Genomic DNA, 25,986 nt, shown 5'->3' on the forward strand with positions numbered 1-25,986 from the left:
GCACGTGAATGGGCGGCCAGTCCACCTGCCTGAAACAGGCGTGAGGTTACTTCACTACGCAAATCGGGGTCCTACCCTGGTTGCAGGACCCCAATGTCAAATGGGCGGAGCTTGCGCTGCGCAAATGGCGCCTGGTTGGGCCAGGCCCCTTTAAGGACCACTAGTTAGGCCGCTCAAAATAAAAAACAGTCACAAAACTTTCTCGAAGTTATATTTGCGTGGAGCTAGAAGGAGCTGGAGTGGTTTTCCTGGCCCCACAAAAAAAATACTGCAGGGGGCTCAGCCCCCTCCTCTTGGCTTCACTCACCCCCCTCCCCCCAGGGCCTATCTGCGGGCCGTCCCGGTGTCACAGCGAGCCAGAATCCCACTCGATCCTGACTGGCGTGCAGCACTGGGGACGCCCGTTCAGTGCCCGCAGCTCGCCACTCCCGTTCAAATGAAGCCCGGTGCCGAGTTTGGCTCAGGCCGGCCCCTGATCTCTGACCTTCCGTCCAATTTGGGTGCAAATCGGATTCCTCCCCCACCCCCTCCCACTGTGAGTTTATCCAACAACAACTTGTGTTCGTATAGCGCCTTTAATGTAGTGAGATATCCTGAGACAATTCTCAGAGGGTAAAAATGGACGTTGAGAATTAGCAGAAGAGTTAGGGGAGGAGGAATCCATCTCAAAGAGGTAGGTTTTGAGGAGTTGGGTAGTAGTAGCGAAGGTGGGGTGGGGAAGTTTAGAGAGGTAGTTCCTGAGTTTGCCACTGAAGGTGGAGCAGAAGGAGGGGAGAAGGAAAGGAGGCCAAAGTCAGTGGGACAGAGGTGGCACATTGGTGCACAGGGCTGGAGGGGATTTCAGAGTTAGGCAAGGGTGAGGTCGTGGAGGGAGTAACAAAGACAAGACGACTGTTTTGGAGGATGGAGCCGATGGAAGTTGGTGAGAACCAGGGGTAGAAGTGAATCAAAACCTAGTGCGGGATAGGATATGGTGGCAGAATTTTGCATCAGTTGGAGTTTACAGAGGGTGAAACTTTGGACTCTGGGGCAGCTAGCATTGGTGAAGGTGTGGACCAGGATTCCAGTGGGAGTGGGAGAGCGATGTGGTGATGTTGTGGCAGTGCGAATAGTCAGTCTTGGTGATGGGTAGTCTGTGAGGTTTGAAGGTCGTCTCAGGGTCAAACAGGATATTGAGGATGCACATCTTCAGAATGGGCCTGGGAAAGCAGCCATGTTGGGAGTTGGAATCAGAGGCTTAGGTGCAGAGTTCTTGGCGAGAACCAAATGGAATGGCTTTGATCTTGGCAACGTTAAACTGGGGATAGTTCAAGCTCATCCATGACTTGGTGTTGCACAACCAATCAGACAGCACATTGGTGATGGAGGAACTGAGGCAGAGGGAGAGCTGGGAGTCATCAGGTGACATAAGGAGGCTGACCCGATGAAAATGGACGATGTTGCCGAAGGGGAGCAAGTGGTCAAGGAATAGGGAGGTGGGGGAATCACGGCCACACAGACCGGGAGGGTCCCACTGTCAATCCCTGGCACTACAATTGGAGTCAGCATCAATGGGCTAACGAGGGGGGGAAGATCAGCCAGTGTTCCTGCTCCTGATCGCCATCTAGAATCACTTGCTGGAAGTGCACAGGAATGACACGTTGGGAAAGAATGGTTAAAGTGACCTCTGGGCTCACATGGAAAGAGTCGGGATGGGGGATGGAGCCATACTCCAGCAAGAAATCAGTAAGCTTAGGAAGTGATAAAGAAAAAATATTCACAACAGGAAAAAATTATCACAGAACAGAGAGAGAAAAATGACCTTAATTTGAACATCATTTCACGTAGATGATTGATTTATATCATATAACATTTTGTTTTGGGTGGGGAGATCAATGACATGGTTTCTAATTGTCCTGATATCAGAGTAGGAATAAATCCAACTCCGAGCCTCCCTAAGTGATAGCAAGATATATTTGCATCTATATTTTGCCTTCTCAGATTGTCAAAACACTTCACACAGGAGATTACTTTTTAGTGCAGTGATTATGCAGGCAAATGGAATTCATTCAAGGGTTTAAATTTTTTTTTTCTTTTCCGACTGACTGAGTTAAGTGTGTAGCCCTCTCCTTCCCAGGCACCGCACCCTGCCTCCCTAAGGCCGGCCAGGCACAGCGTGGAGCCTCACTCAGTCTTTCCACTTGCCTTTGCAGCTTTTTGGGAAAAGAGAAGGAGGAAATATTGAATAGAGAGAAAGGGAATAGTCGAGACAGAGAGAAGAAAATACTGTTTAGAGAGAGAGAGAGAGAAAATGCTGAAAATAGAGAGAGAAAAGAAAGGAAATATTGAAAAGAGAGAGAGAAGAAATATTGAAAAGAGAGAGAATACTGGAAAAAGGGAGAGGTAATACTGGAGAGATAGAGAGGATATATTAGAAATAGCTAATACTGGAGCCAGAGGGGTGGGGACAATCCAAAGCCAAATCTTTTTTTAACCCATTTTGATTATCACCACATATCGCAGCAGAGGAAATAGCATTCGAAAAACTTAGGAACATTTCTGAGACTGTTCTATAGCAGCGAGTGTGTGAGATCACCAACATTATATTTCTGTGCAATTGTGAGGTTAACATTTGAGTCCCTAAATCTAACTACAAATGGATTGAAATCCTTGGTTTCAAAATATTCCCAAAATAAATAGCATCAAACACCACCCATTTAAAGTTTTCTCTTCAATGTCAAATGAGGGTTTAAGAACTTCTGTGGTTTTATTGTCAAAATATTTAGTGATTTTTCTCTCTAAACAAATCTAATTTCCTACAGATTACCCCTTGACTTTCAAACTCTACTATTTAAAATTTATGATCTGATTTTTTTTTGCCTGTACAACTGACCTGTGAATGCACAGAGCCATCGTTTAAAGGAAGAGGGTTTGTTTTAATAAAATAGTTTATTAACGTGGAAAGGAGACATGGAGAATGGGAGGCAGGAAATATTGGAGGAAAAAGGGGAAATACTAGAGGGGGGGGGGGGAAAGAGAGAGAGGAAATGTTAGCGAGAGAAGGAGAGCATGAAATAATGGAGAGAGAAAGAAATGTTGGGGAGAGAGAGAAAAGACAGGAAGGAGGAGAGGAAATATTAGAGGCAGAGCAAATACTGGAGAGATGGAGTCAAAAAGGGAAACGTTGAATAGAGACACAGAAATAAAGTAGGAAGAGAGGGAGGGGATAATTAGAGAAAGGAAGGAAATATTGAGAGGGCAGAAAGGAAAGACGAACTGGGGAAGAAAAGAGAAAGAAAGTAATACAGGGAGAAGTAAATAGTGAGGGAAAGAAAGAGAAGATAAATTACTGAGGCAAAGGCAGTGAAATAGCCACAGACGAATTGCTGATCCGTCACAGGCAGAAGCTGGAGATCGCCCCCTTTTAAAAGGCACAAAATATTATTTCGCGTCCCTATTTAAAGTTAAACGATCGTCTCGATGTTAAATTGTACTGAAAAGCCTCGCGTTCCCTCATTACCCGGAGTGAACCAGCTCAGTTTCAGCACAGACATCTCCCAGGCTTGGGATTTCACTTCCTGGATATTGCACGAAACACAGTTAACAATAATATAGAATAAACATTAAATAATTCTAACACGAAGAATCTTTAAGACTGAATTTGAAGGGTGCGATTTTAAACAGTGATTTATTGCTTTAAAGAAATTAAACACATTTATGGAGCATTAATAATTGCGAGAACTTTTTTAAATAATTAAACATTACCAATCCTGTTTTTAAGCACGGATAGTTATAATAACGCGACGGACTTTCGAGCATGCAATAAACTTTTTAAAAATCTCAAGGTTTTTAGGGTTCAGGATTTTCACACTCACTATTTTCTGGGTGTTCCCCGTTGAGCTGAGCTTGGTACCGTTCAAACCCACCAGAGTGGGCAAAGTCTGGGACATCCAATTTGTCACCATGGCCATCGTGCTGAGGACAGCTCCAATTTTCAAGAGAGGAACGGTCATCCTTACCCCTGCCTCATGCCCTCCCCCAGCCTTACTGCTGGACCAGCGTCTCACAGCCCGCAGCCCTGTGCCAGCCTCTCTGATCCGTCACATCAATGCAGCCCCCCTAAAGAAACCGTCCAAAGGGAAAAAAAAAACCCAACAAAAACCAGCCCCAAACACATCACATCTCACACACACACATAGTCCTCACAGACCCTGACGTCAGCCTGAAAAGGCAAGAGGCGAGAGAAAGCAAGGCTGTCTCTGATCTAAGGGGAGGGAGGGAGGGGTTAACACTTTGAGTTCTGGCCACTATTACACAAATATTACTAGGGAGATTCTCTGTTAGGTGATTAAGCCAGAAATATTCCCCTGAGTGAAAAATTAGAAGGATTTTTTTTTTTTTTGGTGCTGCACAATTTTAAATGACATTGGAAAGGGTTAAATTATGAGGACAGGTTGCATGGACCAGGCTTGGATTCCCTTGAATATACAAGATTAAGGGGTGATCTAATCGAGGTGTTTAAGAACCGAGACGAGGAGAAATTTCTTCACTCAGAGGGTGGTGAACCTGTGGAATTCTCTACCACAGAAGGCAGTGGAGGCCAAGTCATTAGATGTATTCAAGAAGGAGATAGATATATTTCTTAATGCTAAAGGGATCAAGGGATATGGGGAAAAAGCGGGAACAGGGTACTGAGTTAGACGATCAGCCATGATCATTTTGAATGGTGCAGCAGGCCCGAAGGGCCGAATGGCCTACTCTTGCTCCTATTTTGTATCTTTCTATGATTAAAGGATTTGATAGGGTAGATAGAGAGAAACTGTTTCCTCTAGTGGGGGGAGTCCAGAACAAGGGGGAATAACCTTAAAATTAGAGCCAGGCCGTTCAGGGGTGATGTCAGGAAGCATTTCTTCACACAAAGGGGAGTGGAAATCTGGAACTCTCTCCCCCCAAAAAAAATTGAGGCTGGGGGTTCAATGAAAATTTCAAAACTGAGATTGATAGATTTTTGTTGGGTGAGGGGATTAAGGGTTACGGAACCAAGGCGGGTAAATGGAGTTAAGATACAGATCAGCCATGATCTAATTGAACGGCGGAACAGGCTCGAGGGGCTGAATGGCCTACTGTTCCTAGGTTCAGCAGTAGAGCGGGAGATTCTGTAGAACTGGAAGGTTCCACACTCTCCACCCCTCCTGAAGTGAGGATTCACACTAGGGTTTGGTTCTTCAGGCACCACCAGCTCTCCACTATCTTGCTCAATTCTCCATGCGTGAGCCTAAGCAGTGATGGCTTGGCACTCCTCAACATTGTGCATCACAACGAGGAGTAATACTGTCACCTATCCATGCGGATACACCTGACCCACACACGCGCCCAACATCAAATACACACTCGCACACAATCCCAACACCCACACACAGGCTCATATCTGTCATTCACACACACACCTGATATCCATACACACACTGCCCAACATCGCACACACACACACCCATTGTCCACACACTCACTCGACATCCGAACACACAGAATCATAACGGACACACACACACACACACACACACACACACACAAAGCATCCACACAGACCCAACAATCACACACTTGGTATCCACACACATATACCCAACCTTACACACACATATACCCAACCTTACACACACATATACCCAACCTTACACACACATATACCCAACCTTACACACACATATACCCAACCTTACACACACATATACCCAAACTTACACACACATATACCCAACCTTACACACACATACACACCCCTGATGTCCACCTACACACATACAGATGCACACTCGATGTCCACACTCACAGTGAGTTGCTGTACTGGATCCTGTAATCATGCGTACTGCATCTGCAGTGCACCGATGATGGAGGGAGTCGATACAGAGTTCAGCGGCAGGGGCACTGATCGCAGGAGCAAGCAGCTCAAAGAACTAAGTTAGCTCCCTGATTACTCAGCGATAAAAGCACAGGCCGGTGTGTCACCGAAACGTAAAAACCAGTTTCAATCCCTGCTCTCTGCTGAGTTAGCTGATCTCAACTGGTCACCGCAGTTGGTCACGGTGCTCACAACTAGGGAGTTGGAGAAAGAAAATGACTAAGTTTCCTGCTCCTGATCACTGCGGCAATTGCTGCTGGGTAGAGCACGTGCATGGGTATTGGTGAGAGCAGATTTGATCTGTGAGTAGGCCAAATAGCCTGCTGGCTCTAGGCCATGTGGGCAGGAACCAGCGGATTGACGGTGCACCCGGAATGATACAGTACCAGCAGTCAACGCCTTCAGGAGGTTGAGAATTCCTTCACTCACAATGTGAATGCATCGGTGAAGAGATCCTCGGCATGATCTCTCCAGCAAAATCATCAAGGGGATCTTTTCAATGTGTTTACCGGAAATAACAAAGAAAAGACAATCACTTTTACGATGTCACCACATTTGCTGGCAGTGGCCGGAGGGTCGGCTACCAGTGGACACAGATTTAAGAAATTTGGCAAAAGAACCAGAGGGGGAGATGAGGAGAATTTTTTTTTTTACTCAGCGAGTTATCATGATCTGGAATGCGCTGCCTGAAAGGGTGGTGGAAGCAGATTCAATAATAACTTTCAAAAGGGAATGGGATAAATACTTGAAGGTGAAACATTTGCAGGGCTATGGGGAAAGAGCAGGGGGGAGTGGGACCAATTGGATTGCTCTCTCAAAGAGCCAGCACACACACGATGGGCCGAATGGCCTCTTTCTGTGCTGCATTATTCTATGATTCTATGACGACCAGAAAAACTCTTAACCCCAGAAGAGATGGGAAGAAAGTTTGAGGGAATTCGAAGGCCATTAATAGAAGATGGTTTCGGATTTTAAATTTTCATTCGCTTGAGTCAGAACTGTGCACTGCTCAGCAGTCAGCCGTGGTTCAGTGGATAGCAATCTTGCCTCTGAGTCAGAAGGTTGTGGGTTCACGTCCCACTCCAGAGACTTGAGCAGATAATCTAGACTGACCATTAGCCTTTCCCCTCTCCCCTGCCACCTCCAACAGCACTTTCAAATTCCCAACCGTATAGCCTTTGGTCCTCCATTCACATGAAATTTCTACAGCTTCAGACTACTTCAAGGACATAACTTCAGTGTGAGAAGCTCAAAGTTATTCTACCACAATCCAGTCCTTTGAAAAGTAAAAGGTTTGACTGACAGCTTCTGGGTGCAAGATGTTTCTTGAAGCCAATTACACATTGGAACAAATTTGTTCCCCACATACTCATCACTTAATCTACATCGTTCATGTTGAAGTTTTCGCACCCGATGTAATTAAGTATTATGAGACATGGGTTTAAACTTCAAAGCAATTTAACACATTGCCGAATATTTACTGAAAATGAGTATTTCCCATTAACTGCAAAACTAATTGGCATTTGCATTGCAAAATCGTTTCTGCGTTTTCCCATTTCCGATTGCAATTCTGCTTGAATTACAATATTAACTGCTACATCTGAATTTGATAACATTGTATATTGCACAATAACAAATTGACTCCATGCCGGCATACAGATACCCCTCACATGTTGTCTCAGAAATCTCTAAACACAGTCACACCATACGTACTCCCACAGTGTAGCTGGGAGAGAGTCTAAAGGGAGAGATTGGGAGTGAGAGGTTGAGGAGAAAGTGATAGGGGGAAAAAGAGATGGGGGGAGAGAGATAGGGGAGAGACATTGGGGGAGAGTGATGGGAGGATAGAGAGATGGGGGGAGAGAGATGGGGCGAGAAATGGGAGGATAGAGAGATGGGGGAGAGAGATGGGGCGAGAAATGGGAGGATAGAGAGATGGGGGAGAGAGATGGGGCGAGAAATGGGAGGATAGAGAGATGGGGGAGAGAGATGGGGAGAGAAATGGGAGGATAGAGAGATGGGGGAGAGAGATGGGGAGAGAAATGGGGAGAGTAAGGTGCGGGGGGAGAGAGATTAGGGAGAAAGAGAATAGGGGAGAGAGATTGGAGGAAAGATTAAGGGGGAAGAGATTGGAGGAAAGATTAGGGAGGAGAGATGGGGGAAGAGAGACACCAAGCAAAAAAGCCAGGTTTCTGCTCCTGATCACTAGGCCCTTGCTAGGAAGTGAACCTAGAATCATAGAATCATAGAAGTTACAACATGGAAACAGGCCCTTCGGCCCAACATGTCCATGTCGCCCAGTTTATACCACTAAGCTAGTCCCAATTGCCTGCACTTGGCCCATATCCCTCGATACCCATCTTCCCCATGTAACTGTCCAAATGCTTTTTAAAAGACAAAATTGTACCCGCCTCTACTACAGCCTCTGGCAGCTCGTTCCAGACACTCACCACCCTTTGAGTGAAAAAATTGCCCCTCTGGATCCTTTTGTATCTCTCCCCTCTCACCTTAAATCTGTGCCCCCTCGTTATAGACTCCCCTACCTTTGGGAAAAGATTTTGACTATCGACCTTATCTATGCCCCTCATTATTTTATAGACTTCTATAAGATCACCCCTTAACCTCCTACTCTCCAGGGAATAAAGTCCCAGTCTGTCTAACCTCTCCCTGTAAGTCAAACCATCAAGTCCCGGTAGCATCCTAGTAAATCTTTTCTGCACTCTTTCTAGTTTAATAATATCCTTTCTATAATAGGGTGACCAGAACTGTACACAGTACTCCAAGTGTGGCCTCACCAATGCCCTGTACAACTTCAACAAGACATCCCAACTCCTGCATTCAATGTTCTGACCAATGAAACCAAGCATGCTGAATGCCTTCTTCACCACCCTATCCACCTGTGACTCCACTTTCAAGGAGCTATGAATCTGTACTCCTAGATCTCTTTGTTCTATAACTCTCCCCAACGCCCTACCATTAACGGAGTAGGTCCTGGCCCGATTCGATCTACCAAAATGCATCACCTCACATTTATCTAAATTAAACTCCATCTGCCATTCATCGGCCCACTGGCCCAATTTATCAAGATCCCGTTGCAATCCTAGATAACCTTCTTCACTGTCCACAATGCCACCAATCTTGGTGTCATCTGCAAACTTACTAACCATGCCTCCTAAATTCTCATCCAAATCATTAATATAAATAACAAATAACAGCGGACCCAGCACCGATCCCTGAGGCACACCGCTGGACACAGGCATCCAGTTTGAAAAACAACCCTCGACAACCACCCTCTGTCTTCTGTCGTCAAGCCAATTTTGTATCCAATTGGCTACCTCACCTTGGATCCCATGAGATTTAACCTTATGTAACAACCTACCATGCGGTACCTTGTCAAATGCTTTGCTGAAGTCCATGTAGACCACGTCTACTGCACAGCCCTCATCTATCTTCTTGGTTACCCCTTCAAAAAACTCAATCAAATTCGTGAGACATGATTTTCCTCTCACAAAACCATGCTGACTGTTCCTAATTAGTCCCTGCCTCTCCAAATGCCTGTAGATCCTGTCCCTCAGAATACCCTCTAACAACTTACCCACTACAGATGTCAGGCTCACTGGTCTGTAGTTCCCAGGCTTTTCCCTGCCGCCCTTCTTAAACAAAGGCACAACATTTGCTACCCTCCAATCTTCAGGCACCTCACCTGTAGCGGTGGATGATTCAAATATCTCTGCTAGGGGACCCGCAATTTCCTCCCTAACCTCCCATAACGTCCTGGGATACATCTCATCAGGTCCCGGAGATTTATCTACCTTGATGCGCGTTAAGACTTCCAGCACCTCCCTCTCTGTAATATGTACACTCCTCAAGACATCACTATTTATTTCCCCAAGTTCCCTAACATCCATGCCTTTCTCAGCCGTAAATACCGATGTGAAATATTCATTCAGGATCTCACCCATCTCTTGTGGTTCCGCACATAGATGACCTTGTTGATCCTTAAGAGGCCCTACTCTCTCCCTAGTTACCCTTTTGCCCTTTATGTATTTGTAGAAGCTCTTTGGATTCACCTTTGCCTGATCTGCCAAAGCAATCTCATATCCCCTTTTTGCCCTCCTGATTTCTCTCTTAACTCTACTCCGGCAATCTCTATACTCTTCAAGGGATCCACTTGATCCCAGCTGCCTATGCATGTCATATGCCTCCTTCTTATTTTTGACTAGTGCCTCAATCTCCCGAGTCATCCAAGGTTCCCTACTTCTACCAGCCTTGCCCTTCACTTTATAAGGAATGTGCTTACCCTGAACCCTGGTTAACACACTTTTGAAAGCCTCCCACTTACCAGACGTCCCTTTGCCTGCCAACAGACTCTCCCAATCAACTTCTGAAAGTTCCTGTCTAATACCATCAAAATTGGCCTTTCCCCAATTTAGAATTTTAACTTTTGGGCCAGACCTATCCTTCTCCATAGCTATCTTAAAACTAATGGAATTATGATCACTGGTCCCAAAGTGATCCCTCACTAACACTTCTGTCACCTGCCCTTCCTTATTTCCCAAGAGGAGGTCAAGTTTTGCCCCCTCTCTAGTCGGGCCATCCACATACTGAATGAGAAATTCCTCCTGAATACACTCAACAAATTTCTCTCCATCCAAGCCCCTAATGCTATGGCTGTCCTAGTCAATGTTGGGAAAGTTAAAGTCCCCTACTATTACCACCCTATTTTTCTTGCAGCTGTCTGTAATCTCCTTACATATTTGCTCCTCAATTTCCCGTTGACTATTTGGGGGTCTGTAGTACAATCCTATCAAAGTGATCTCTCCCTTCTTATTTTTCAGTTCTACCCATATAGACTCAGTGGGCGAACCCTCGGATATATCCCCTCTCACTACTGCCGTGATGTTCTCCCTAATCAAGAACGCAACTCCCCCTCCTCTCTTACCTCCTGCTCTATCTTTCCTATAGCATCTGTACCCTGGAACATTGAGCTGCCAGTCCTGCCCCTCCCTTAACCTCAGATGAGGTTAAGATTGGACTCATGATATCCTTCAAGATAGAACAGCTTGTTGACATTCACTTGAGATAATTAAAGATCCTGCCCAACCAGATCACATAATCAACGAAAATAAGGATAAATAAGAGTTGGGTTTCATTTTTAACAATTTTCATCTCAATTCTAACAATATGTCCATTTTCCGTGTACCTCTATATAGTTATTTGTTTTACAGAAACACAGAACTTTTAAAACTTTTTAAAAAATCTGGAAAAGCCAACTCCCACGTTACCTCAAATTGGCAGGATCGGATTAAATTCATTAGAAAAGTTGCCGTCGAGTTATCAATTGTACAACGTTACCACAAACAGATGGCACCGTCAGCACCGATATATCGACCATTGGCTTCGTCGCTATGCTCGTTGTGGCGCATTCTAACCGTATAACCGTAAAGACCAGGAAATTTCGGAGTAAGTTAGCAACAGCGAGATTGGCAAGCAAAACGGTAAAATTCATGGTGCGAGTTGCAGAAAATTCTGGGCCTATGTTTTTGAAGGATGCCTGTTTTGAACAGATTTGAGTTGTGGCCCTCTCAGTCTTAACTTGACTCTTCACAAATAGTTTGATTTTTTTATACATGCAACAGGATTTGTGCATATAAACCCCAACCTTCCACCCCTGGAAAAAAAAACTACTTCACACAAGCTCTTTCAAAATCCAACTTCCCTCTTGTCTGGCCTACCATAATATCAGTGCCTCTATTGGTCTCCTCCACAAATGTTTTGCAACCATCTTTAGTGCACTGGTCCCCCGCAGAAAATGGATACTCTCCCACCCCTCCCCCCCACTCTATTATAACAGTCTCAAATCCATAAAAGAAAGACTTGCATTTATATAGTGCCTTTCACAACCTCAAGACTTTACAGCCAATGAAGTACTTTTGAAGTGCTGTCACTGTTGAAATGTAGGAAACGCGGCAGCCAATTTGCACACAGCAAGATCCCACAAACAGCAATTAGATTATGACCAGATAATCTGTTTTACTGGTGTTGGTTGAGGGTTAAATATTGGCCAGGACACTGGGGAGAACTCCCCTGCTGTTCTTCGAAATAGTGCTATGGGATCTTTTACGTCCACCTGAGAGGGCAGGTGGTTTAACATCTCATCCGATGGCACCTCCCTGTTACGCAAGATAAGGGCTGATGGGGTTGGGAGTAACATATTAGCATGGATAGAGGATTGGTTAACGGACAGAAAACAGAGAGTAGGGATAAACAGATCATTTTCAGGTTGGCAGGCTGTAACTAGTGGGGTGCCGCGAGGATCGTGCTTGGGTCTCAGCTATTTACAATCTATAATAATGACTTGGATGAAGGGACCGTGTGTAATGTATCCAAGTTTGCCAATGATACAAAGCTAGGTGAGAAAGTAAGCTGTGAGGAGGACACAAAGAGTCTGCAAAGGGATATAGACAGGTTAAGTGAGTGGGCAAGAAGGTGTTAGATGGAGTATAATGTGGGGAAATGTGAGGTTATTCACTTTGGTAGGAAGAATAGAAAAACAGAATATTTTTTAAATGGTGAAAAACTATCAATTGTTGGTGTCTAGAGAGACTTCGGTGCCCTGATACAAGAAGCACAAAAAGTAAGTATGCAGATAATTAGGAAAGTAAATGGCACATTGGCCTTTATTGCAAGGGGGTTGGAGTACAAGAGTAAGGAAGTCTTACTACAATTGTACAGGGCTTTGATGAGACCTCACCTGGAGTATTGGGTACAGTTTTGGTCTCCTTAAAGGAAAAAACTTGCCTTGGAGGCAGTGCAACGAAGGTTCACTAGATTAATTCCTGGGATGAGAGGGTTGTCTAAGAGGAGACATTGAGTAGGATGGGCCTATACTCTCTGGAGTTTAGAAGAATGAGAGGTGATCTCATTGAAACATATAAGATTCTGAGGGGGCTTGACAGACTGTTTCCCCTGGCTGGAGAGTCTAGAACTAGAGGGAATAGTCACAGGATAATGAGTCAGCCATTTAAGACTGAGATGAGGAGGAATTTCTTCACTCAGAGGGTTGTGAATCCTCTACCCCAGAGAGCTGTGGATGCTAAGTATATTCAAGGCTGAGATTGGTAGATTTTTGGACTCTAGGGATCAGGCAGGAAAGTGGAATTGAGGTTGAAGATCAGCCATGATCCAGATTGAATGGTGGAGCAGGCTCATAGGGGCCTTATGACCTACTCCTGCTCCTATTTCTTATGTTCTATAAGAGTGCAGCACTCCCTCAGTACTGTACTGGGATTGTCAGCCTAGATTTTGTGCTCAAGTCTCTGGAGTGGGACTTGAACCCACGATCTTTATAGTTCAAAGGTGAGAGTGCTGCCCTCTGAGCCACAGCTGACACCCAGTAACTTACAGCAACGGGAAGGGAAGTTCCACGCATATCTGATGTTTTGTCCCAATTTTAAACATCTTTGTTATTAAATGAATGATAAAATGTTGGTTGACAGGGGAATTTACAGGGCTTGTAAATTTCAGGAAGGTTTATTGGAACCCACGTTTGTCAGGGATTGTGCTCTGTTAGCTATCAATCAAAATATTTGAACAATTGACCCTCTCCCCCGCCACAATCGGAATCCTCCATACCACAAGCAAATGCATAGATTTCAAAAGAGAGGGAAGGCAGAAGCCCAGGCTGATCTCGAGTCTGAGACGATGGTGTCAGTTCTTAGTAAGAGAACATTAGAGGAATGAGACTTAAATTAAGTGTTATTTTTCATAGACTGCCGAGCCATTGATTTGGACTGCATAATACTATGGATTTTATGTGGTGTATTAAAATATAGTTATCAACTAATTAATCAACCAGTTAAGATAAATCCTTGTGCTGTAAGATTAATTGACAAAATTAGCAATGTGAACATTTCTAACAGGGCTGGGCGTCATTAATATATTAAGAATATACACGTAGGGAGTGTTTGTAAGGCCATATGGATGGATGTAAATGCTATATATGTGTGACTATCAGACTATGCCATCCATTATACACGACCATTGAATCCTAATGAAGACATTAATTTGTTTGGCAAGAAATGTTGTGCTTGGACCAGGATCTTAAAATGATTGTGCTGTTAATAATTGTTCCAGTGGCAGTTATTCCTGGTGGTTTAGGTGAACCTCATCATTCAGAGTGATTTGATTTTGGCTCTCTGTTTACCATGCCGATCCCAGAGCAATAAATCACTCTGCTACCAGCACCGTGATGTTCCAGAGGCATTCATTCGAGAAGTTCGCCTTTGCCATTGACTTTAATGGAGGCTTGAGCTATGATAGTGATCTTAAATCATGGGTCAGCCATGGCTCAGTGGGTAGCACTCCCGCCTCTGAGTCAGAAAGTCAGTGGGTTTCATAGTCCCACTCCAGGGACTCGAGCACATAGGGTGACACTCCCAGTGCAGTACTGGGGGAGTGCTGCGCTGGCGGAGGTGCCGTCTTTTGGATGAGACGTTAAACCGAGGCCCCGTCTGCCCTCTCAGGTGGATGTAAAAGATCCCACGGCGCTATTTCGAAGAACAGCAGGGAGGTGCCTTAGTCAATTTTTATCCCTCAACCAATGTCATTAAAACAGATTATCTGGTCATTATCACATTGCTGTTTGTGGGATCTTGCTGTGCACAAATTAGCTGCTGCTTTTCCTACATTACAACAGTGACTACACTTACAAAGTACTTCGTTGGCTGTAAAGCACTTTGGGATGTCCTGAGGTCATGAAAGGCGCTATATAAATGCAAGACTTTCTTTCTTCTAAATACTCTATTGGCGAAGGTAACCGCAGAGCAAAGCAAAAGTCTCAGGAAATTATTGAGTGGAGCAAGTAATGGAGTAAGCCACTTACGCCATAATATCCTGGGACTTTTGCGCCGTAAAATGAGCCCTAAATTCTGGACCATTATGTGGGACTTGTAGGACAAGGACACAGCCACTTGGAGCAAAATGCTCCAAAATGAATCATAGATTTGGCTCCACTGCCTTCTGTGGTAGAGAATTCCATAGGTTCACCACCCTCTGAGTGAAGAAATTTCTCCTCATTTCTCTTTATCTGGAGACTGTGACCCCTGGTTCTGGACTCCCCAGCCATCGGGAACATCCTCCCTGCATCTAGTCTGTCTACTCCTGTTAGAATTTTATATGTTTCGATGAGATCCCCTCTCATTCTTCTAAGCTCTAGTGAATATAGGCCTAGTCGACCCAATCTCTCCTCATACGTCAGTCCTGCCTTCCCAGGAATCAGTCTGGTAAACCTTCGTTGCACTCCCTCCATGGCAAGGACATCCTTCCTCAGATAAGGAGACCAAAACTGCACACAATACTCCAGATGTGGTCTCACCAAGGCCACATATAACTGCAGTAAGACATCCCTGCTCCTGTACTCAAATCCTCTTGCAATGAAGGCCAACATACCATTCGCCTTCCTAACTGCTTGCTGCACCTGAATGCTCGCTTTCAGCGACTGGTGTACAAGGACACCCAGGTCTCGTTGCACCTCCCCTTTTCCCAATCTATCACCATTCAGATAATAATCCGCAGGAAAAATTGAAAAGAAAGCTATAGGGGAGAAAAAGATATGCAAAGAATGTAGAGAAAGGGGAGTAAAAGATTATACAGAAAGAGATTTTAAAACTAATGAGATTGGGTGCCAGGAGAAAATCGGAAGGTGACATAGCAGCAGATGCAAAATGGAGCTCCAAAAAAATTCTTCCTCTAATACAACAGCGAGTAGCCAGCTAGGGAGGCAGAGAGTTAAAATCCTGAGGGACTCCTAGGGGTTTTAAAAGAAGATAGTTAACCTGCTAAATGACCTACTTGTTAGAGCTTTTCACCAGCAAAGATACTGTTCTATTTTGGTTTTTTTTTAAACTAGATAACTATTTCAGTTTAATGTCAATGGCCACTTTCAGAACTGCATCCAGTGAAAAGAAAGTCTAAGTCGGAATAAAACTACTTGCACTGGTCAGTGAGTTAGTAACGAGAGGGCGTAAAATTAACATAATAACCAATAGAATGAAGGGAGAGGCTACGAGAATTTCTTTACACAGAGGGTTTGTTAGGTCTTCGAACATCCTACCAGAAAAGATAATGGGAGCAGAAACCCCAATAGCTTTTAAAAGGGAAGTGGGTTAATATTTGAAGAAGAGCATTTTAAAGGGTACGCAGAAAGGTCAGGGGATTGGGACTATGTAGATTGTTGTTTCAGAGAGCCAGCACAGGCACAATGGGCCGAATGGCCACTTTCTGTGCTGTAAATTGATATGATTCAATATTCTACAAATTCCACACAACCTACAAGAACCGTACCTCATCTTCCCCATGGGGAATTCCATCGCTCTTTGGGATGAACGTTAATTTTAATTAAATACAGGCTGTAACTATAGAATCATAGAAAGATACAGCACAGAAAAAGGCCATTCGGCCCATCGTGCCTGTGCTGACTCTTGAAAGAGCTATCCAATTAGTCCCACTTCCCCGCTCATTCCCCATTGGCCTTCAAATTTTTCCCCTTCAAATATTTATCCAATTCCCCTTTTGAAAGTTACTATTGTGAATCTGCTTCCACTGCCCTTTCAGGCAGCGCATTCCAGATCATAACAACTCGCTGCGTATCATAGAATGATACAGCACGGAAGGAGGCCATTCGGCCCATTGTGTCTGTGCTGTATGTAAAAAAATGTTTCCTCATGTTGCCTCTGGTTCTTTTGCCAGTTACCTTAAATCTGTGCTCTCTGGTTACCGACCCTGCTGCCACCAGAAACAGTTTCTCCTTATTCACTCTATCAAACCTCACCATAACCGTCTCTGTTCTAAGGAGAATCTATCTAATTTTCCTGCTGGATATTGTCAATCACATCCCACAACTTTACACTTCGAAAGCATGTTTAATTTTTAAATATTCCAGTACTTTTTAAAAAAACTTTTCCCAATTTTCGTTCCTCCTCTCCTGATTCATTTCACCCTCCCATGCCTCTTCCAAGAACCGTTCAACATATGTGAGCCTAGACAGTTGGTGTCGGCTGGTTATTCGATAGTTAGGGACAAGTTTTCAGCACAGAAGGAGACCTTCTGCCCACTGTGTCTGTGCCAGCTCTTTGCTAGGGCAATCCCAAACTAGTCCCCCTCTGCTGCTCTCTCTCCATATCACTGTATCCCTGTCTGTTTCAAATGTTCATCCACTTTTCTGTTAAGAGATGCAATGGTCTCTGCCTCAATGGGTCCCTGCAGTAAAGCACTCCATGTTTTAACAGCTCTTTGTGTAATCTGGGAGCTTTGTAGATTATATGGCTTACTCCCAAGCCAGCTAGTTCATTTATCTATTCCATAACTGGCGCAGTGCCAAATATTTAATTTAGAAACAAAATGGGATGGAAAAGGATTCAGGTGTTAACCCTCCATGAGAGACCTCAATCTCCCTTGACTGGCCCCCGTGGTATTGGCTCTGTCCTCTGTAGGATGTTGGGGTGTGTGGTATTTGAGGATCTGATGGTAGAGATTTTTTTCCCTAATCTCTCCCATCCCACTGGTATCCCATCCCATTGATACTGGGGCTTAGAGGCTTCAATTATGAGGACAAGTTACATAAACTTGGCTTGTATTCCCTCGAGTATAGAAGATCGAGAGGTGATCTGATTGAAGTGTTTAAAATGTTGAAAGGATTCGCTAGGGTAGATACAGAGAAATTATTTCCTCTGGTGGGCGAATCAAGAACGAGGGGACACAATCTTAAAATTAGAGCCAAGCCATTTAGGAGGGAAATCATTGAGTTATATCAAAACTACGGCACAGAAACAGGCCATTCGGCCCAACTGGTCTATGCCGGCATTGATGCTCCACACAAACCTCCTTCCTCCCTACTTCATTTAGCCCTATCAGGATACTCTTTTATTCTTTTCTCCACGTGTTTATCTAACTTCTCCTTAAATGCATCTATGTTATTTGCCTCAACTACTCCTTGTGGTAGCACGTTCCAAATCAGGAGGTGCTTTTGCACACAAGGGGTAGTAGAAATTTGGAATTCTCTGCCCCAAAAGGCTGTGGATGCTGGGGGACAATTCGAACTTTCAAGAGATCGATATATTTTTGTTGGGTAAGGGTATCAAGGGATATGGAGCAAAGGCAGGTAAATGGAGTTGAGGTACAGATCAGCCATGATCTAATTGAATGGGGGAGCAGGCCCGAGGGGCTGAAAGGCCTACTCCTCTTCCTATGTTCTCCCTAATCACTGCTGTGGTGCCTACAACTTGATGCTAAAACAAGAGCGAGATATGAGGCCATTCTGTCTGTGACCACTGTGTCCCTCCAACATGATTTAAATTCACAAGAAACAAAGCAATTTAATTGTGGCTCTTGTCTCTGTAGGAATCGGTTCACATAATGTTCGAAATACCCAGCTCTGCTCCAGACTTCCCCAGATCCCTTAACAGGGTTTCTGTGCAGCCTGTGCGTGCGTGTGAACAATTATTATTCAGCACCCTTCTCAGTGCTCTCTACCTAATTGCTACGAGTTAACCTCCCTTATGTTAAAATATGGGAGACATCTGCTTCACTTTATAATCTGTATTTTAGGGAAGAGCTTTTCGCAATTGTGTTAAATCGCCCCTTATTTCTCTCTGCTGCAAACTTTTTCGGTCTTAAAATGACTGAAAGAGTGGAGTTAGGTCACAGATCAGCCATGATCTTATTGAATGCGGAACAGGCTTGAGGGGCTAAATGGCCTACTCCTGTTCCTATGTTCGGTTATTCAATAAGATTATGGCTGACCTAACTCCATATACCCGCCTTAGCCCATAAGGGAGGAATGTTGGTCAGGAAGAAAGAAAGAAGGAACTTGCATTCACAAAATGCCTTTCATGACCTCCGAATGCTCAAGCACAAAATGGCTGCCCCGTTTGCCAACATAAAAACAATCATTACGCTTCAAAGTAATTCATTGTAGGTAAAACACTGCAATGTTTCTGAAACACACAATACGGTGCTGTAAAAATGCGAATCTTTTATTTGTTAGTTTATTGCGTATTCTCCTCAGTGTGTTGTCACAGTTCAGGATTCTTTGGCCATTTTCCCATGGGAAGGATCTAGATATGAGTCCATCATCTGTAGGCAGCATTCTGGTAAAAATCTCCTCTGTACCCTCGCCAAGGCCTTGACATCCTTCCTAAAGTGTGGTGCCCAGAATTGGACACAATACTCCAGCTGAGGCCGAACCAGCAATTTATAAAAAGGTTTAGCAAAATCTCCTTGCTTTTTGTACTCCATCCCTCTATTTATAAAGCCATGGATCCCACATGCTTTTTTAACAGCTTCATCAACTTGTCCTTCAAACATCTGTGTATGTGAACCCCCAGGCTTCTCTGTTCCTGCACCCCCTTTTGAAATTGCACCATTTAGTTTATATTGCCTCTCCTCATTATTCCTCCCAACATACAAAGCAATTCAATTCAAACTAGAACAAATCTTGTGGGGTTAAACTACGCCTTATTCTACAGATACAAGTCTCCATTATATTGTGTTGAACTGAAAAAGCATTCAGCTCTGCAAAGCAACTTTTTGTAATCTCTGCACTCTGAAAGATGCGGACACTGAGAAAAGCCTTATGGGCAATGGCCAAGAGCATAGCCATACCTGTGCAATTGTGATGCCCTGGAATATGAACAGAGTCAAGCCCATGAGAATCACATCAAAAGCAATGGCGACAAACATAGAGTCAACTCCGGATAAACACACAGCCCTGATACTCTGATTGAAGAATAAAGGGGATAATTTTACGAGACTGCGCTGGCGGCAAATGGCCTCAAACCACCGCAGTGCTAATCGGAAATTTGGGCCCGCATTTTTCGACTTGTCAGATTACCCCTGGTATTCAAACAGACCAATTCGTTCCCAACTGTTGTGTCGAATTCCAATAGATCAAAGCACTTCAAATTCACACCCATTGTGTCGAATTCCAATAATGAAACCACTTCAAATTCACACCTATTGTGTTGAATTGCAATAGATCAAACCACTTCAAATTCACACCTATTGTGTCGAATTCCAATAGATCAAACCACTTCAAATTCACACCTATTGTGTCGAATTGCAATAGATCAAACCACTTCAAATTCACACCCACTGTTGAGCCCCTGACTGCATCCGAACAATTCTCCCCTCCCCCAATTCTCTGAGTGAGTGCCAATTTCTGGGCAATTTGTGCTGTGGAATTGTGCTACTCGCACACTCACCTCCCACCAGTGAGGACTGGATTTGAACCGAGAGATAAGTGGACACTGAGCTCATTGTGCCATGAATCCCCATTAAGAAAGGTTGAGTGATTTTAATTATTCTGTATAGCATCTTGAAAAGTCAACGAAGCTATTTGCACAAAGGCTTCGAAATGGATTATGTTGAATTATTGATTATTGTCAAATTGTTAGCTAAGAATGGTATTTACTTCAATTAATAACTGAAAGACAGAGAGGACTTTATTTTCACTGTGCAGTTATCAAGATCGGGGACATGTCAACATCTTTTGCTGGAATGCACACCGTTCAATAGATTACGGGGCAGAAATCTATCTGGCCATTATCTCAATGCTGTCTGTGGGACCTTGCTGTGTGCAAATTGGCTGCCCTGTTTCCCACATTAAAACAGTGGCTACACTTCAAAAGTACTTAATCGTCCTGAGGTTGTGAAAGGCGCTATATAAATGCAAGTCCTTCCTTTCTTCTTTCTCACTGAGCAGATTTGGTTAAGATTACTCCCAATGGGAAGCAAATTGGATGGGAGGTAAAATGGGAGATCGGTCTGATCCCATCAGGTTAAAACTACCCCTTTTAAGTTGGGATGTTTAATTGGTTTGGTTGACGTACTGACCTTTCAAAAACATATTACGTTCCTCATTTAATCTCTGTTGCACCAGAGCAGAGGGAACATCTCAGCGTAGAACCTGATTGAGATGTTCAGGAGACCCCACGAGGGATTATACTTTCCAAGTCTTGGTTCTTTTCAGACACGCAATGAAAATTCATATTTATCATAAATTCTGGTGCTGGAGTTCTCCAGTCACAGGAGCCCTAAGCAGGTGGTGATATGGGGCTTGTTTCAAACCTGCAAACTCAAACAGTCTCGGAAAATTTAAATCACTACAGGCAGTGATGTGATGGAAGAATACAGTTGAGAGCTCAATGGGTTTGAAGCACCGCACCACAGGGCAATGAAAATGGATTTTGTGATGAGCAAAGTGTAACTCCATTTGCCCAGAAACATTTTCGAACTTTATTTGATTCAAAGGCTTGACAGATTTTTTTTTTGACGTGAACACTGGAGTTAGAGGAAAATGGTTCAGTGCGTCTGGATTGGAGGGACCTGCTGCGGACATTAGTGGAGTCTTTTCTCCGGAGTTTAATAGATACTTTCAGGTGAGGCCCCGTCTGCCCCCTCAGGTGGACGTAAAAGATCCCATGGCACTATTTCGAAGAAGAGCAGGGGAGTTCTCCTGGGTGTCCTGGCCAATATTTATGCCTCTACCAACATCACCATAACAGATTACCTGATCACCTTCACATTGCTGTTTGTGGGATCTTGCTGTGCGCAAATTGGCTGCCGCGTTTCCTACAACAGTGACTACACTTCAAAAGTCTGTAGGGCATTTTGGGAACGTCCTGAGGTTGTGAAAGGCGCTATATAAATGCAAGACTTCTTTCTTTAAACTAAAAGAAATCAGTCAATGGAATTCTCCAGAGAGAGATCACAAACACATACAGCTCCCCAAAGTCTTGCAAGCCAGTAATTGAGGCACAGAGCAGATTTGGTGATTGAAGTCAATGGTGAAATTTGTGATAACACACAAACATACTGCGGCAGTGTTTTTGAAACAATTCAAAAAGCATCATCGCTAAATATTTCAGTGGGTTCCATGTGCACTGCGTGTTGAATTGCTGTCTGTCTGCCTCTGAATTATCGCTGTACTAATGAATGCAACTTCAATTTTGCCGGATTTACACAGCCCCTTTAAACAGGAGCTGAATGACGGTAAAGATAGAAAGACTTTCATGACCTCAGGATGTCCCAAAGCGCTTTACAACCAATGAAGTACTTTTGAGGAGTAGTCACTGTTGTAATGTAGGAAACATGGCAGCCAATTTGCACACAGCAAGATCCCATAAACAGCAATGTGATGGTGACCGTATCATCTGTTTTAGTGATGTTGGTTGATGGATAAATATTGGCCAGGACACCGGGGAGAACTCCCCTGCTCTTCTTTTTATAGCGCCATGGAATCTTTCACATCCACCTGAGAGGGCAGACGAGGCCTCGGTTTAACGTCTCATCCAAAAGGCACCTCTGACAGTGCAGCACTCCCTCAGTACTGCACTGGGAGTGTCAGCTTAGATTTTGTGCTCAAGTCTCTGGAGTGGGACTTGTACCCACAACTTTCTGACTCTGAGGCGAGAGTGCGACTCACTGAGCAATGGCATGGAGACTGGAAGACCCCACTGCTGACGTCAGGACCAAAAAAAACAGACAACTCCAATTATTCCTGTTGCACCAGAGTTGGCTTTCTTAGAATGGTTCTCATGCAGATTCCCTGGGTGGCTGTGCTGCTTTCCAGCCTTAGTAATACAAAGTGAATTAAAAAAAAAATGAGATTGCACACAACTTGCAAGCATATAGTGCAGAATTTTTTAATGCACTTTACTCAGTGTTTATATTAGATGCCCTGTTACCTATGGGACTGAGAATCGAATTCAGCTTTGATGAATGGGGGGCTGAGTGTCTCCACTCTCTGAAGGCTCCTAAGTTAATTGAGTTTGGCCAGAAACCCAGTTCCTATTTGGCACATGCTCAAAGCACGAAACAGTGTGTGGTTCAGGCCCGATAAGAAATGATCCGGGCTGCATTTTTACACTGTCATATCGTGTCAAAAGCACGCCACCCAGTGAATTACAAAATAAACTAGCTAAAGACTGGTTTGAATAGTGAACGGAGGAATTTCACCTGAACCAGCTTTTAGCACATAAATTCACTCCATGAATTGGCCACCTTACTCAGAAAGATGTCTCATTTGGGTAATGGAAATATTACACTGCAGCGATCAGGATTGAATTTAAAGCTTACTAGTAGACTTCGCAAGGCACTGCCCATGGAATGTCATGGCCGAGCGTAAACAGCAAAGAAGGGACGAGGCCTCCTTTTAATGCCTGTTTTATATAGGTGCTGAGCCTGTAGATTGCAGTTCACATAATGGGGACCTCCCTAATTTGCATGAGAATCAGGGTCTTAAAGTGCCCAGCCCGCAGAGGGTAAGAAATCTGGAATTTTCTCCCCCAAAAAGGATGTGGATGCTGGGGGACAATTGGAGCTTTCAAGATTGAGATCGATAGATTTTTGTTGGTTAAAGGCATCGAGGGATGTGGAGCTAAGGCGGGTAAATGGAGTTGAGGTACAGATCAACCATGACCTAATTGAATGGTGGAGCAGGCTAGAAGGGCTGAATGGCCTCCTCCTGTTCCTATGTTCAGAGAGGACGAGGAGGAGAAAATTGGCAAAGGGAAAGGTCGTGGTAAGCTTGGGGTTTAAAAGCCTGAGGATTGTAGGAGGAAAGGCAGACAAGTCAGAGGTAAGGAGTTTCACAGTGACGAGGCTGTGGGAAAGAATGTGTTAGCCTAGGAGACAATGCGTGGATTTTCTGATTGGAACTAATGAGTCAATTTGAACGCAGCAAGGATGTTGGGAGTGAGTTCATGTAGGAGGGCGTCTTTGCAGCTTAGGTAGTACAACGGAGGGAAGTTCAGAGAAGCAACAACCATCGTAGGGAATTGTAACTCAGTGATTGTTACTCAAGACGTATCCATGTAGTAAAGGATGATAAATAAAAGAGCAGAGCAGCTAATTAAAAAAATTTTAGTAGAAGTTATTAAAATCATTACTTCAAATGATGTGTGCACTGAATTTCCCTCAGTCCAGTCATCATCATCGCAAGTTAATTCATATTAGTACATTTTTCACCTGTTTATAGCTGTATTGGACATTCATAATGTAGATTTTAGTTAAAAAAAAATCTCTATAGGATGTCTGCTCCACACGGACGATCCTGTTTCGGGAAACAGTTGAAGTTTGAGGAAATAATGCACGTAAAGTAGGCCCTAAACACAAACAAGAACTGTCCACAAAAAGAAGACAAATGACTGAATTGGAAAACCACATAAATAATTTATTAAAACATTCAATTGCCAGAATTTTACTCGCAAATACACTTCAAGAACCAGAAAGCTAACTGCAGCTGTAATCTTTATCCAAAATGGAGTTTAGGTTGAGGTTGACATCAATACTCAACTAGCCAACATGTACACCCAGTGGGATATTGTATTCCTCCACTCACTGAAGACCAGGAGGTCTTCATGCTAGATACATTACTTGGGTTCAGCATCAATGATCAATCCCACAAGTGGACCTCATGTCCCTTATGAACCAGAGTGTGTCTTTATGTGTCCAATAACCAGGTAAATGAAGCGAGACCCAGGTGGAGTTTTGTTAGGTAAGGTTATTAAGGGATATGGAACCAAGGCGGGTAAATGAAGTTGAGATGCAGATCAGCCATGATCTAATTGAATAGCAAAACAAGCTCGTGGGGCTGAATGGCCTACTCCTGTACCTATGTTCCTATTCGTCTTGCAGGGATATATCACATACTGCCAAATGACCTCCTTGTCTTCAGTAGATGGGTGAATCAGAGTCTATCAGCCTCAGGGGTGGGCTATAAACCAACAGACAAATGTATTTAACATTAAATGGGTAAGTGAATAATACTCAGTACAAACAGTATATTTAGAGTAGTTACAACCAGATTCAGTTCAGTCTCCATGCTGGCTTTAGTCTGACGTACTGATCACAGAGTTGCAGTCAAAGGGACAATGTTGATTCCACGCCCACACAGCTGTCAATCAAAACCACGGCCCCGGGGGACCCCTCCAAGGATGTCAATCAAATAAGACGTGTGTCTTAATCCCTTTTATATGATCTGCAATGGCGAGTAATCAGCATACTGTCCAACCAACATCAACACCCACAACTTGCATTCATATGGCGCCCCTAACGTAGTGAAACGTCCCAAGGAGCTTCACATGAGCGATTATCAAACAAAATTTGACCCCAACTTTCAAGGAAACTATTTGACAGATCAACACAAATAACTCTGCACTGAATTGTCTTTAGCATATTAAACTATTTTTTGTTCAACAGGAATCAAGCCTCAGAGACACATGACTGCCTTTGGCTAACCAGACCAGAATATATATTCCTGTGACTTGCAGAAGTTTCAGCATGGGCCTGCGTGGGCCATGGCCAGCGAGAAAGAATCTAAAGATTTGATGTTCTCGTTCGCTGTAGCGGTTCAAGAAGGCGGCTCACCACCACCTTCTCAAAGGGCAATTAGGGATGGACAATAAATGTCGGCTTTGCCAGCAACGCCCACACCCCGAGAAAGAATAAAAGGAAAGGTGAAAAAAATGATCTAATCCTCAGCATCGATGAAGACACTAAAATACCCTCTGCAGATGAATTGGCTGAATCTGGAATACAAAAATCGTTCACAAATTGATCGCCAACAGTACCAAACAAACTGAGAGTATGGAAGAGGAAAGTGTTCCAGAATGATATAGCTCAACGTACTAACACTAGAGTAATGTTTGAGACCCTGAAAGCAACAGAAACAATAAGACGAATCAAACTACGAAAAATGACCAACAAATACCAGGAGTATTATTCCAAAGATTGAAAGAAGTCCTGCCAAGGAGGGAGAGTCTATGTAGAGATTCAGCGATCAAATAGCAAAAGAACTGATTATATAAAGAAAACTCTGACAGTGTAAAGATTAAACCACAACTGTAAAACCAAAGTTCAGTCATTCAAACGGCCCATGAAGAAGATAGGCGATCAACAAAAAACAATCTATCGCCTCAACTTGTCTGTCAAAAACCTCATTCCCGACTCTTGGGAAGGAAGCTTCACATTGGGAAAATGTCCAAACAGAACTCTCAGGAATCCGATTTCACCGACGGGAAATTTCTGCTTTCAACGAGGCTGAA

General features: G+C 43.8%; 1 protein-coding gene across 3 annotated transcripts in view; it reads right to left on the reverse strand.

Annotated features, from left to right (window-relative positions):
* Positions 1-25,986, reverse strand: part of olfm2a (olfactomedin 2a) — a 210,288-nt gene that overhangs the window by 87,141 nt on the left and 97,161 nt on the right. Inside the window, exon 1 of one of the 3 annotated variants that reach the window (XM_067972826.1) lies at positions 3,855-4,108. The exons of the other annotated variants lie outside the window; for them this stretch is intronic. Coding sequence (XP_067828927.1) covers positions 3,855-3,992 — 138 coding nt within the window. The 5' untranslated portion in view covers positions 3,993-4,108. Of the gene's footprint in view, positions 1-3,854; positions 4,109-25,986 lie in introns of those variants that run through there. 3 annotated transcript variants of the gene reach the window in all.

This window comes from Heptranchias perlo, chromosome 37 (genome assembly GCF_035084215.1).
Source record: "Heptranchias perlo isolate sHepPer1 chromosome 37, sHepPer1.hap1, whole genome shotgun sequence".
Classification (NCBI taxonomy): domain Eukaryota; kingdom Metazoa; phylum Chordata; class Chondrichthyes; order Hexanchiformes; family Hexanchidae; genus Heptranchias; species Heptranchias perlo.